Source organism: Oncorhynchus mykiss, chromosome 4 (genome assembly GCF_057628025.1).
Source record: "Oncorhynchus mykiss isolate SJ-2025 chromosome 4, ASM5762802v1, whole genome shotgun sequence".
NCBI lineage: Eukaryota > Metazoa > Chordata > Actinopteri > Salmoniformes > Salmonidae > Oncorhynchus > Oncorhynchus mykiss.
The window spans coordinates 37360927-37374493 of NC_143025.1; the positions used below are offsets into that span (position 1 = coordinate 37360927).

Below are 13567 nucleotides of genomic sequence, written 5' to 3' on the forward strand. Positions count from 1 at the left end.
CAAGCGACTTACAGCTGTAATCGCAGCAAAAGGTGGCGCTACAAAGTATTAACTTAAGGGGGCTGAATAATTTTGCACGCCCAATTTTTCAGTTTTTGATTTGTTAAAAAAGTTTGAAATATCCAATGAATGTCATTCCACTTCATGATTGTGTCCCACTTGTTGTTGATTCTTCACAAAAAAATACAGTTTTATATCTTTATGTTTGAAGCCTGAAATGTGGAAAAAGGTCGCAAAGTTCAAGGGGGCCGAATACTTTCGCAAGGCACTGTAACGATGGTCATTATGGCCAAACAGTTCTATTTTTGTTTCATCAGACCAGACATTTCTCCAAAAAGTACGAACTTTGTCCCCATGTGCAGTTGCAAAACTTAGTCTGGCTTTTTTTATGGCGGTTTTGGAGCAGTGGCTTTTTCCTCGCTGAGCGGCCTTTCAGGTTATGTCAATATAGGACTCATTTTACTGTGGCTATAGATACTTTTGTACCTGTTTCCTCCAGCATCTTGACATGGTCCTTTGCTGTTGTTCTGGGATTGATTTGCACTTTTCGCACCAAAGTACATTCATGGAGACAGAACGAGTCTCCTTCCTGAGCGGTATGATGGCTGCGTGGTCTCATGGTGTTTATACTTGCGTACTTGTCATGCACGTGATTGAGGACCCAAAAGCGGTTTAACAAAAACAGAGTTCTTTAATGTCGAAACACAGGTAAGACATAGATCCTCTTCAAATGGATATGATGGCAAAATAAACAACCCGCAGAGAGGGCGACAAATGAATCATAAAGTCCTTCTGAATATCACAGAAGAATTCCCCTTCTAGCAGCAGAGGAGAATAGCTGGGTTAGAGTCCTCTTCTAGCAGCAGAGGGGATTAGCTGGGTTGTAGAGGACAGAGGTACCTGATCACACGTAGCCTCAGATGAACAGGCAGATTCCGACAGGACAAGGTTGAAGCAAACAAGACGATAGTTTGGTTCTGGCATGAGAAACTCAAACGAGAATCTGACAAAGACAGAAGCAGGAACAGAGAGAGAAATAGAGACCCAATCAGAGGGAAAAAGGGAACAGGTGGGAAAAGGGTGAACGAGGTAGTTAGAGAAGACAAGGAACAGCTTGGGGAAGGAGGGGAAGAGAAGGCAACCCAATACGACCAGCAGAGGGAGACAGGGTGAAGAGAAAGAACAGGAACAAGACACAACATGACAATACATGACAGTACTATTGTTTGTACAGATGAACGTGGTACCTTCAGGCGTTTGGAAATTGCTCCCAAGAATGAACCAGACTTGGCTGATTTCTTTAGATTTCCCCATGATGTCAAGAAAAGAGGCACTGAGTTTGAAGGTAGGCCTTGAAATACATCCTCAGGTACACCTCCAATTGACTCAAATTATGTCAATTAGCCTATCAGAAGCTTCTAAAGCCATGACATCATTTTCTGGAATTTTCCAAGCTGTTTAAAGGCACAGTCAACTTAGTGTATGTAAACTTCTGACCCACTGGAATTGTGATACAGTGAATTATAAGTGAAATAATCTGTCTGTAAACAATTGTTGGAAAAATTACTTGTGTCATGCACAAAGTAGATGTCCTAACCGGCTTGTCAAAACTATAGTTTGTTAACAAGAAATGTGTGGAGTGGTTGAAAAACAAGTTTTTATGACTCAAACCTAAGTTTATACTTCCGACTTCAACTGTATATTCTGCATGGCCAGCTATAAACCAGAGGTGTGTGTAGACACTGGTGGAATAAGTGTGGTTCTGTTTAACTCTGGGTTTTTCCTGCCTCTCCATCTCTCCTCTTTCTCTCTACTTCTCCATATCCCCTCGTTCTCTCCACCTCTCCCATCTGTGTATCATCACCTACCACGTCTCTATCTCTCCATCTCTCTTCCTTTTCAATGTCTGTCTACATTTCCCTGCCTCTCCATCTTCCTCACCTGCTAGAATTGCGCTGGGTTCAGTTGTCATGTCGACCTGGTTCTTCCTGGCGATGTGGAGCATCATGGCTTTAGAGCAGCTGTAGTGCTGGGTGGCCAGGAGCCAACGCAGGGACTCTGGGAAGATCCTACAGAGAGAAGAGGAGGGGGGGGGAGTAAACATGAGAAAGAGAGAGAGAGAGAATGACAGAAGGAAAGTGCGAGAAAGATCGTATTGTCTGAGACTGCAGTGTGCTGTGTACTGTTCAAGCCAAAACCTGGTCCTGATGAGCAAGTCTTTATAGGCTAGTGGCAAGGTCCACCATATTTTTAGATACCCCTACCCAAAGTAGAACAATACACGACCATGTATTTTCACATCCCTAATGTCTCCCATTTATGAAATGGATGGTTGTGTAAAAATATTTTACTGCAAAAGTGGTTAAATTGATAGATATTGTGCCACAACCCCTAAATTCAAAAAGTGCAGAATAATGCCTGGCTGGAGGGGGGAAGGACACCAAAAGCTAATGTAACCTACATACACAAACAAACAGCATTAGGGTATCTTAATGCATAGGCCTGTCACCCCACAGACACAACAGGCGGAAATGTCAACTTACTGTAAATATGAATATTTAAGATGAATGTATGCTTTACTTTTTGTTAACTGGTTAATAGACAACCTTCCAAGTCAGATTTGCTCTCATTCACTGCTGTGTGGTCCTGCCTGACAAGAATACATACAGTTACACATGTTTTTTGATGTTGTGGCCATGGTAATCTGCTATAAGGAAATCAAGTGGGTTCAGACATCGTAATTAGATTTTTGGGGATTCAAGGTTCCTTCCCACTGGGCATAGACGTTAATTCAACGTGTATTCCACGTAGGTTCAACGTCATTTCATTGAAATGATGTGGAAACAACATTGATTCAACAAGTGTATGCTCAGTGGGTTGAAGGATTTTGTTATTTAAGGCCCTACTCTTGTAATTTAGTCAAGGTCGAATGGCCTCCTGACCTTTGGCAGTCCAGTTCCATGGTGTCTGTCATTAGTAACTGCCAGAGGGGAGGAATTATTGTGGAGTGGGCCTATCGAGAACAGTTCTGGGAGATTCAGGCATTGACATTGGAGAGGTGCAATTCCTACCATAATATGTGAAGGCCTCGTAAGTTGATGGCATTTCTTGTCAATGAGTGTCAGGTTGTGTTGGTTCATTATAGTGAACACCTGCCTTATGTGCTTCTCATCATGTGTGGTTGCATTCTACACACACTCCATAATGTCACCAAGTTAACATACAACACCTCCATGGCAGACAGACAGGATGGGGGACATGGTTTTCTGGAAAAAGCAATGTGCCAGCTCAACCTAAATAGCATAAGAGTGCCCCCCCCCCGAACATCCCAATGTGGACCACTAATGCAGTGAGCCAGCGGAAAGTCATGTTGGATTCAGGAGGCCGTAATGGACTAGTCATGAATCAAAGCTCCGTTCTAAATGATAAGGAGGTGACTTAAGAGCTCAATCCTGGAGGCACAAGTTATACCACAGTGGGGGAAAGATGGATTTGCTCTCCTTACGCTGGAGCCTCCGAGTTGCCTCATTGATCCTCAAAGAGGCTTGTATAAACTTTGACAAATTAATGTTGCCATGCCAAGCAGTCTGTTGCCCTTTCTTCACTGAACAAAAATATAAACGCAACATGTAAAGTGTTGGTCCCATGTTTCATGAGCTGAAATAAAAGATTGAAGAAATGTTCCATACACACAAAAAGCTTATTTCTCTCAAATTTTGTGCACACATTTTACAACCCTGTTTGTGAGTATTTCTCCTTTGCCAAGATAATCCATCCACCTGACAGATGTGGCATATCAAGAAGCTGATCATTACTTGTGCTGGGGACAATAAAAGGTAACTCTAAAATGTGCAGTTTTGTCACACAACACAATGCCACGGGTGTCTCAAGTTTTGAGGGAGAGTGCAATTGGCATACTGACTCCAGGAATGTCCACCAGAGCTGTTGCTAGAGAATTGAATGTTCATTTCTCTACCGTAAGCCGCTTCCAACGTCGTTTTTAGACAATTTGGCAGTACGTCCAACTAGCCTCAAAACCGCAGACCACGTGTATGGCATTGTGTGGGTGAGTGGTTTGCTGATGTCAAAGTTGTGTACAGAGTGCCCCGTGGTGGCGGTGGGGTTATGGTATGGGCAGGCTTAAGCTACAGGCAACGAACACAATTGCATTTTATCAATGGCAATTTGAATGCACAGAAATACCGTAACGAGATCCCGAGACCAATTTCTTTTTTGATATCTGTGACCAACAGATGCATATCTGTATTCCCAGTCATGTGAATTCCATAGATTAGGGCCTAATGAATGTATTTCAATTGACTGATTTCCACATACTGTAACAGTAAAATCTTTGAAATTGTTGCGTTCATATTTTTTTGTTCAGTATATACCCAGACAAACGTGTTTTGAGTGTAATTCTGGCAGGCATATTGGATTTACAACCAAGTTGAATTGCACAGAAATAGTACTGAGTTAAGGTCATAAGAACAGGACACAAATCAAAGCTTTCTACATACAGATGATTTACCCACCATTTAATGCTATTGTGGCAGCCATATTGGATTTTGGGTGCCATATTGGATTAGTCAAATCTAGGGAGCCCCCCTAATGTACAAGAGGAAATTTGAACTGAAAAGAACATTACCGTTTTCAGTAGACACTGAAAACGGTAATGTTCTTCTCAGTTCAGACGAGCCCACTTGTTTTTCTTAGAGCCGATTATACCCGTTGCAAGACCCACTGGTTGATGCTTATTTATTAAACCCTCTTAGGCCTCATTGCCCCCTATCTGAGATATGGGGCGGCAGCGTAGCCTCGTGGTTAGAGCATTGGACTAGTAACCAGAAGGTTGCAAGTTCAAACCCCAGAGCTGACAAGGTCTGTCGTTCTGCCCCTGAACAGGCAGTTAACCCACTAGGCCGTCAGTGAAAATAAGAACTTTCCTAGTTAAATAAAGATAAAATATCTACTCCCTTATCTTCCACATACAACACCTGTTCTGCCAGTCACATTCTGTTAACGATCCCTAAAGCACACACATCCCTGGGTTGCTCCTCTTTTCAGTTCGATGCAGCTAGTGACTGAAACAAGCTGCTTTATCAATCTCTTCATTCAAAGACTCAATCATGGACACTCTTACGGACAGTTATGGCTACCTTCTTGCCCTTTGTGCTGTTGTCTGTGCCCAATAATGTTTGTAGCATGTTTTGTGCTGCTACCATGTTGTGTTGCTACCATGCTGCCTTGCTAAGTTATTGTCTTTAGGTCTCTCTTTATTTAGTGGTGTGTTGTCTCTCTTGTTGTGATGTGTGTTTTGTCCTATATTTATATACACTACCATTGAAACATTTGGGGTCACTTAGAAATGACCTTGTTTTATAAAGAAAATAAAAATGTCCATTAAATTAATGTAAAATGAATCAGAAATACAGTGTAGACATTGTTAAAACTTCTTAGGGATTGGCCCCTTTTTCCTCAATTTCTGCCTGAATGACATGCCAAAGTAAACTGCCTGCAACTCAGGGCCTGAAGCCAGGATATGCATATAAATGGTACCATTGGAAAGAAAACACTTTGAAGTTTGTAGACATGTTAAAATAGTGTAGGAGAATATAACACAATAGATATGGTAGGAGAAAATCAAAAGAAAAACCAACCGGAATTGCAAGAGATCCACAGGGTGTCAGCAGTCTATGTTCAAGGTTTCAGGCTTGTAACTTCAACAACGAATAAGAAATAACAGTTTTTGTATGAGGACACAGTCTTGGAAATCCGTGGTTTTGGCGAAGTTGCGCACCTGCTAAAATCGTTTTCCTTTTGAACATACTTCTTTCCGAAATAAATATTAGTTTGATTACATTTTAGGGTGTCTGAGGAGTAAATAGAAACATATTTTGACTGGAGTAGATTTTCGGCCCGTAGCACTCACTTCCGTCACTCACTTCCGTCATCATGAAGTGCTTTGAGAGACTAGTCAAGGACCATATCACCTCCACCTTACCTGACACCCTAGACCCATTCCAATTTGCATACCGCCCCAATAGGTCCACAGACGACACAGTCACACTGCCCTCACCCATCTGGACAAGAGGAATACCTGTGTAGGAATGCTGTTCATCGACTACAGCTCAGCATTTAACACCATAGTACCCTCCAAACATGTCATTAAGCTCGAGACCCTGGGTCTCGACCCCGCCCTGTGCAACTGGGTCCTGGACTTCCTGGCGGGCCTCCCCCAGGTGGTGAGGGTAGGAAACAACATCTCCACCCTGCTGATCCTCAACACTGTAGCCCCACAAGGATGCGTTCTCGGCCCTCTCCTGTACTCCCTGTTCACCCATGACTGCGTGGCATTGCACGCCTCCAACTCAATCATCAAGTTTGCAGACGACACTACAGTGGTAGGCTTGATTACCAACAATGACGAGATGGCCTACAGGGAGGAGGTGAGGGCCCTCGGAGTGTGGTGTCAGGAAAATAACCTCACACTCAATGTCAACAAAACAAAGGAGATGATCGTGGACAGAGGGAGCAGCCCCCTATCCACATCGACTGGACAGTAGTGGAGAAGGTGGAAAGTTTTAAGTTCCTCGGCGTACACATCATGGACAAACTGAAATGGTCCACCCACACAGACAGCGTGGTGAAGAAGGCGCAGCAGCGCCTCTTCAACCTCAGGAGACTGAAGAAATTTAGCTTGTCACCAAAAACACTCTACAGATGCACAATCGAGAGCATCTTGTCAGGCTGTATCACCGCCTGGTACGGCAACTGCTCCACCCACAACCGTAAGGCTCTCCAGAGGGTAGTGAGGTCTGCACAACGCATCACCGGGGGCAAACTACCTGCCCTCCAGGACACCTACACCACCCGATGTCACAGGAAGGCCAAAAAGATCATCAAGGACAACAACCACCCGAGCCACTGCCTGTTCACCCCGCTATCATCCAGAAGGCGAGGTCAGTACAGGTGCATCAAAGTGGGGACAGAGAGACAGCTTCTATTAGACTGGCCATCAGACTGTTAAACAGCCATCACTAACTTTGAGTGGCTGCTGCCAACATACTGACTCATCTCTAGCCACTTTTTATAATGAAAAATGTATGTAATAAATGTATCACTAGCCACTTTAAACAATGCCACTTTATATAATGTTTACATACTCTACATTACTCATCTCATATGTATATTCTGTACTCTATACCATCTACTACATCTTGCCTATGCCGTTCGGACATCGCTCATTCATTAATCTTTATGTACATATTCTTATTAATTCCTTTACACTTGTAAGGTAGTTGTTGTGAAATTGTTAGATTACTTGTTAGATATTACTGCATGGCCGGAACTAGAAGCACAAGCATTTCGCTACACTTGCATTAACATCTGCTAATCATGTGTATGTGACAAATAAAATTTGATTTGATTTGACTACTCTCTTCACAGAACAGCGCAAACTGTCTCTTGCCAGGAATAGAAAAGGGAGTGGGAGGCCCCGGTGCACAACTGAGCAAGAGGGCAAGTACATTAGAGTGTCCAGTTTGAGAAACAGACGCCTCACAAGTCCTCAACTGGCAGCTTAATTAAATAGTACCCACAAAACACCAGTATAAATATCAACAGTAAAGAGGCGACTTCGGGATGCTGGCCTTCTAGGCAGAGTTGCAAAGAAAAAGCCATATCTCAGACTGGCCAATAAAAATAAAATATTAAGATGGGCAAAAGAACACAGACACTGGACAGAGAAAGATTGGAAGAAAGTGTTATGGACAGACTAATCTAAGTTTGAGGTGTTTGGATCACAAAGAAGAACATTTGTGAGGCGCAGAAAAAAAGAAAAGATGCTGGAGTGCTTGATGGGATGGTCTGGGGGTGCTTTGGTGGTGGTAAAGTGGGATATTTGTACAGGGTAAAAGGGATCTCGAAGAAGGAAGGCTGTCACTCCATTTTGCAACGCCATTCCATACCCTGTGGACGGCACTTAATTGGAGCCAATTTCCTCCTACAACAGGACAATGACCCAAAGCACAGCTCCAAACTATGCAAGAACTATTCAGGGAAGAAGCAGTCAGCTGGTATTCTGTCTATAATGGAGTGGCCAGCACAGCCACCGGATCTCAACCCTATTGAGCTGCTGTGGGAGCAGCTTGACCGTATGGTACGGTACGTAAGAAGTGCCCATCAAGCCAATCCAACTTGTGGGAGGTGCTTCAGGAAGCATGGGGTGAAATCTCTTCAGATTACCTCAACAAATTGACAACTAGAATGCCAAAGGTCTGCAAGGCTGTAATTGCTGCAAATGGAGTATTCTTTGACGAAAGCAAAGTTTGAAGGACACAATTATTATTTCAATTAAAAATCATTATTAAAAACCTTGTCAATGTCTTGATTATATTTTGCAACTCATTTCATGTCTGTTTTCATGGAAAACAAGGACATTTCTAAGTGACCCCAAACTCCCGCAGGAAGCCTTTTGCCTTTTGGTAGGCCGTCATTGTAAATAAGAATTTGTTCTTAACTGACTTGCCTAGTTAAATAAAGGTTACATTTAAAAAAAATGAAAAATTGATCACAATAGCCACAACTTTAAGACATTTTTTGTCAGGACCATACAACAGTGAATGAGAGCAACTTTAACTTGGAATGTTGCCTATTAATCTGCTACCAAAAAGTAAAGCTTGCATTCATCATAAATATTCATAGATATATATTTACGCCTATTATATCTCTGTGTTTACAGGTCTATATTTCCAAGATGCATTAAGACATCCTAATGCTGTTTCTTGTTAATGTAGTGTATTGTATTTCACATTTGAGCAATGTCAGAGCTTGCAATATTGGGTTACATGAGCTTATGTGGCCAATCCCCCCTCCAGCCAGGCATTATTCTGCACCTTTTGAGTTTAAGGGGTGTGTCACAATATCTATCAATTGAACCACTTTAGCAGTCAAAGAAATTTACACAACCATCCATTTCATAAATGGAGACATAAGAGATGTGAAAACATGGTTGTGTTTTGTTCTACCTCGGGTAGGGCTATCCTTTTTGAGGACTGGCCACTAGCCTATTAATTATCCTCTAACCCCACAGCATGGTGGAATCCCTGGGATTTTCTCGTTTGAGCAAAAGTCTGTCCTCCGTCCTCTTTGCTTCGTCCTCTCCTCTCTCTTCTGAGTGGTCGAGGAGAGTGCCAATTAGTTAGTAGGCAAACGGAAGAGGGTCCTCCCCTCCTCGATAGCCACCTTCCATCGAGGATAGACTACTCATGTGTATCATACCAATGAATAGTTCTGAAATCTGCCACACCCCCCCTGAATCAGCTTTTGTTTTGTCAAAGGAGAAAAACATGCACACATTTAAAAACAATATGCTACTTATTGTTTTATCTACAGTATGAACTGTCTTGCATTACCAACAAATAATGTTTTTAAGCACTTTACACATTTATTTCAGGTAATTTGCTTAATGACGCGAGAGTGGAGTGGAACAGTCTCATTTGAAGAAAACGCATTTCCAACCTCATTGACTCTTCTCGGTTAACTTTTTTTTTTTAAAGGAGTTTGAGAGGGGACGGAGGAGAGAGGACGCATGAGGTAAGCAAATCTAATTGATAAAAGACCCCTCAGTGTGCTGAGCTACTTCATGAGTGGGAGGAGCCACTCCCTAAGTGGGTGTGGCAATCCCCTCAGTGGGAAGGACTCCATGGTACAACTAATTTCAACCTCTAACTCTAGGAGGATTGTCTCAACAGAATGGTGGTAACATGTAAGACTGGGCGGGACTCTTTACCAGACGTAGGGCAGCATCAGGATGAAGGGGCAGATGATCATGATCTGCAGGACCTGCCAGTCATCCTGGTCCGGCCAATCACGACACAGAGCCGCCACCCCGGGCATCACCAGCTGACCGCCCACCATGAGGAAACTGGCCACCATGGTCATGGAAAAACGCCAGCCTGGCAGGCACAGCTCAATCCCTATGGGGGAGGGGGTGAGGAGAGAGAGAGGGGAGAGAAGTTAGTCATATAGCCACCATGGCCATGGAGAAATGCCAGCTTGGCAGGCACAGCCCAATCTCCATAGAGAGAGAGGGAGCGGGACAGAAGTTACAGCCAGATAAATTGGGCGGGTTCAGTGAGTTCAGTCTCGGAGCTTTTTGTATGTTTTTGCTATTAAGGGCTTTTCATCCTACTGAGACGAACCTAGCTGAGCCCAATTCAAACTGTACTGAGCTGTCCTGGTTACAAATCCACCATTGTTGCTGAAACAGTGCTGAAAAGGACAATGTGGGGGAACAGTTATGTTCGGGTAGCCACGATAGTGTGAAAGGGTATAATGGCATACATTACTGAGGTATAGTGCTGTAGCTCTCTGATGTAGCTTAGGTGTTCAACCTACAGCTCATTCCCTCAATTAATAATTTAATACCTATCTGTGTCACAAAATTCCCTCAGAAGCCGGCAGTTAACCAACCATTAACAACCAGTTAAGAACCAGTGAACCATGAGCTCGCCTTTCTGTCAGAAATCCACACTATGGCCATTCTCAAGGGTTCAGTCAGTTCAGTCAGTGAGCCATTTCACAGTCACCGCCCATCTCTTCCCTGATTGGGCTGTCATCTCATCCCTCTACCGGCTACCCTGTGGTACAGACCAGATGGTCCACTCCAGATGGCAAGGTCTATTTAAATGCGACCAGTAGGGGGGTTTAGGAGAGGGGGGGGGGGGGGGGGGGGGGTTCTATGCTGTATGCTCACTAACCAGGGCTCATGTAATGTCACTTCCCATAGCAGAGATGACAGAGAGGAGGGAGAAAGGAAAGAATGCAGAGGTTGCAGAACACAAATAAGTGTTCTGAATGGAGAACTTCCTCCATTCATCAGCTCGCTCACTGGTTGAATAATAATAAACCAGAGAGAGAGAGAGAGAGAGAGAGAGAGAGAGAGAAAGAAAGAGAGAGACAGAGAGAGACCGAGAGAGAGAGAAAAAAATAAAAATTGGTTAGGCCTATTCTCATTTGGGCAAAAGTCTGTCCTCTCTCCTCCGTGACCCGGAAACCAATAAGTGGTTGAGGAGTGTGTCAATTAGTTAGTAGGCAATCGGAAGATGGTTCTCCCCTCCTCGATAGCCTCCTTTTGGCAAGGAAGCACAAGTGTATCCTACCGTGGAAGTGTTTTGATCCACACCCTCTTTGAACCAGCTGTTGTATTGTCAGAGGAGAAATGCATGCGCACATTTCAAAACGAAATGCTACTTATTTTTTTTATCACGTTACATATTTGTTTTGGAATCCACCCCTGTAAAGTGGAGAAGAAGCTTCTCATTTCATACAAGAGCATTTTCGTCCATGTTCACTCTCCTTGTCACCTCTCATCGATTACCTTTGACCTTTTCAAAAGGAGGCGAGAGTGGACCCAGGAGTTCAATTGAGAAAATGCCATAGAGACTGAAAAAGGAGAAGTGTATTGCAGCAGGGGAATATCTCCCCTTCCTCCTCCCCCTGTCATGTTCTCTACACTAGGGAGGAGAGCTAGGAGTCAGCTGATACCTGAAGATTGAGAACACCCACTCCTCTCCCCTGGAGCCCAAACACAAAGTTCTCTCTCTCTCGCTCTCTCTTTCTGTGTGTGTGTGTGTGTGTGATGAAAGTCTGCCCACTCAGCACAGCCCCCTCTGTTCAAACAGAATCAGACCCAGAGCCCAAGTCCAAACCACCTCCTCATTAGACAGATGCTGTAGCAGTCTGTATGACACTAGTTTCATGTACTGCTCACAATAAAGATGTCTCTAGAAGAGCCTGGTATATAATTACTTGCTAAATATAGCAGTAACCCCTGCTGCCTCCCCAAAAATGTAACCCCTTAGTGAGGTGTCATTATTTCAATTTGTATTTATTTAAAAAAAATCTTTATCTTTAACTGTTTATTGTTGGAAAAGGACCTGTAAGTAAGCATTTCACTGTTTTTCACGAAGCATGTGACAAATACAATTTGATATGGCACACACACACACAAACACACACACACACACAAACACACAGCACTGTTAGTCAGGCAGGGACTTTTGTTCCAGCTTAAAGGGAGAAAGACTCCTCTTGTGTCGATTACCTCACTGACCCCCCTTCTCTCCTTCCTCTCCTCCCTTCCTCTCCTAATCTCCTCTGCTCTCCCTCCCCTCCTCTGCTCTTCCCAAGGCTGATCCCTCTCTCTCCCTCCCTCCCCCACTTCTCTCTTCTCAGCTGAAGTGGCTCTACCCTCAAAAGCTCCCACTCCCGCCCTGTCCTCTTCCTCCACACCCTGGCCTTGTTCCCCTCCTACTTCTTTCACAAGGAGGCAAACATCTGACTAAGGCGGAAATTGATCACCTGCAGAGAAAAGAGAGAGAGAGAGATAGACCTATGAAAAGACTTCCACCCTGCTACCATACAGCGGGTAAATGCAAGCATTCCCATGACTGTGCCTCAAAAACCCAACGTCTACCTGGCCCACCACTCAACCCTGGACTTGCATAGCCTTTATGACCAGGTCCTCCTCTACAAAGCAGCAGTATTCACCTTCGCCTTGGCCGTAAAGACGTCTGCATGCTTCCCAGCCGAAACAGTTGTACATATATTAGACTCCGGAGAGGTTTCTTTGGGTTGTTCGGGTACACACATTTTTTTCTGGAGGCAAGCCCGAAGTTCGGATACAAAGTGTTTGCTCCTCCATCGGAAATTGGTCAAAAGTAGGGATTTTTCAATAGAGTCTTTGTTGATAGACGACTTGTTTTCATGCACATTTTTTTTGTGAAAAATACTGCACCAAACATCTTAGTTAAAGCTCTAAAGCAAAAACTTAAAAATGAATGACTTATTTAGTAAATAATGTTTCTGCTACCGTCTCTTATGACCAAAAAGAGCTTCTGGATATCAGAACAGTGATTACTCACCCGGACAAAGATTTTTTCATTAAGTCTGACGCTAAGAATGCACTGCTGCTCGCGGACCAGGCCCAAATCTCAGCAGATCCAGATGCCTTTTGAGAATTTGTTGGCGAATGGGTAACCTGCCTCTACCATCTGTCCTATTGACCAACGTGCAATCACTGGAGAATAAACTGGATGAGCGCTGTTTGAGACTATCCTACCAACGGGACATTAATAACTGTAATATCTTATGTTTCACCTAGTCGTGGCTGAATGACGACATGATAATATTCAGCTCGCTGGGTTTTCTGTGCATCGATAAGACAGAACAGCTACCTCCGGTAAGGCGAGGGATGGTGGTGTGTGTCTATTTGTCAATAACAGCTGGTGCGCAATCTCTAATATTAAGGAAGTCTTGAGGTTTTGCTCACCCGAGGTAGATTAGCTCATGATAAGCTGTAGACCACACTATCTATATTTTTCGTAGCTGTCTATTTACCACCACAAACCGATGCTGGCACTAAGACCGCACTCAACGAGCTGCATAAGGCCATAAGCAAAGAAGAAAATGCTCATCCAGAAGCGGCACTCCTTGAAGCCGGAGAATTTAACACAGGAAAACTCTAGACCACCTTTACTCCATACAGAAATGCATACAAAGCTCT

At 43.7% G+C, this 13567-nt stretch overlaps 1 protein-coding gene across 1 annotated transcript in view; it reads right to left on the reverse strand.

Moving 5' to 3' along the window:
- The window catches only part of slc22a23b (solute carrier family 22 member 23b), a 28819-nt gene that overhangs the window by 8711 nt on the left and 6541 nt on the right, over positions 1 to 13567 (reverse strand). Inside the window, exons 4-5 of the mRNA XM_036968865.2 lie at positions 9791 to 9977; positions 1942 to 2069 (exon numbers count right to left, since the gene is read on the reverse strand). Coding sequence (XP_036824760.2) covers positions 1942 to 2069; positions 9791 to 9977 — 315 coding nt within the window. The remainder of the gene's footprint in view (positions 1 to 1941; positions 2070 to 9790; positions 9978 to 13567) is intronic.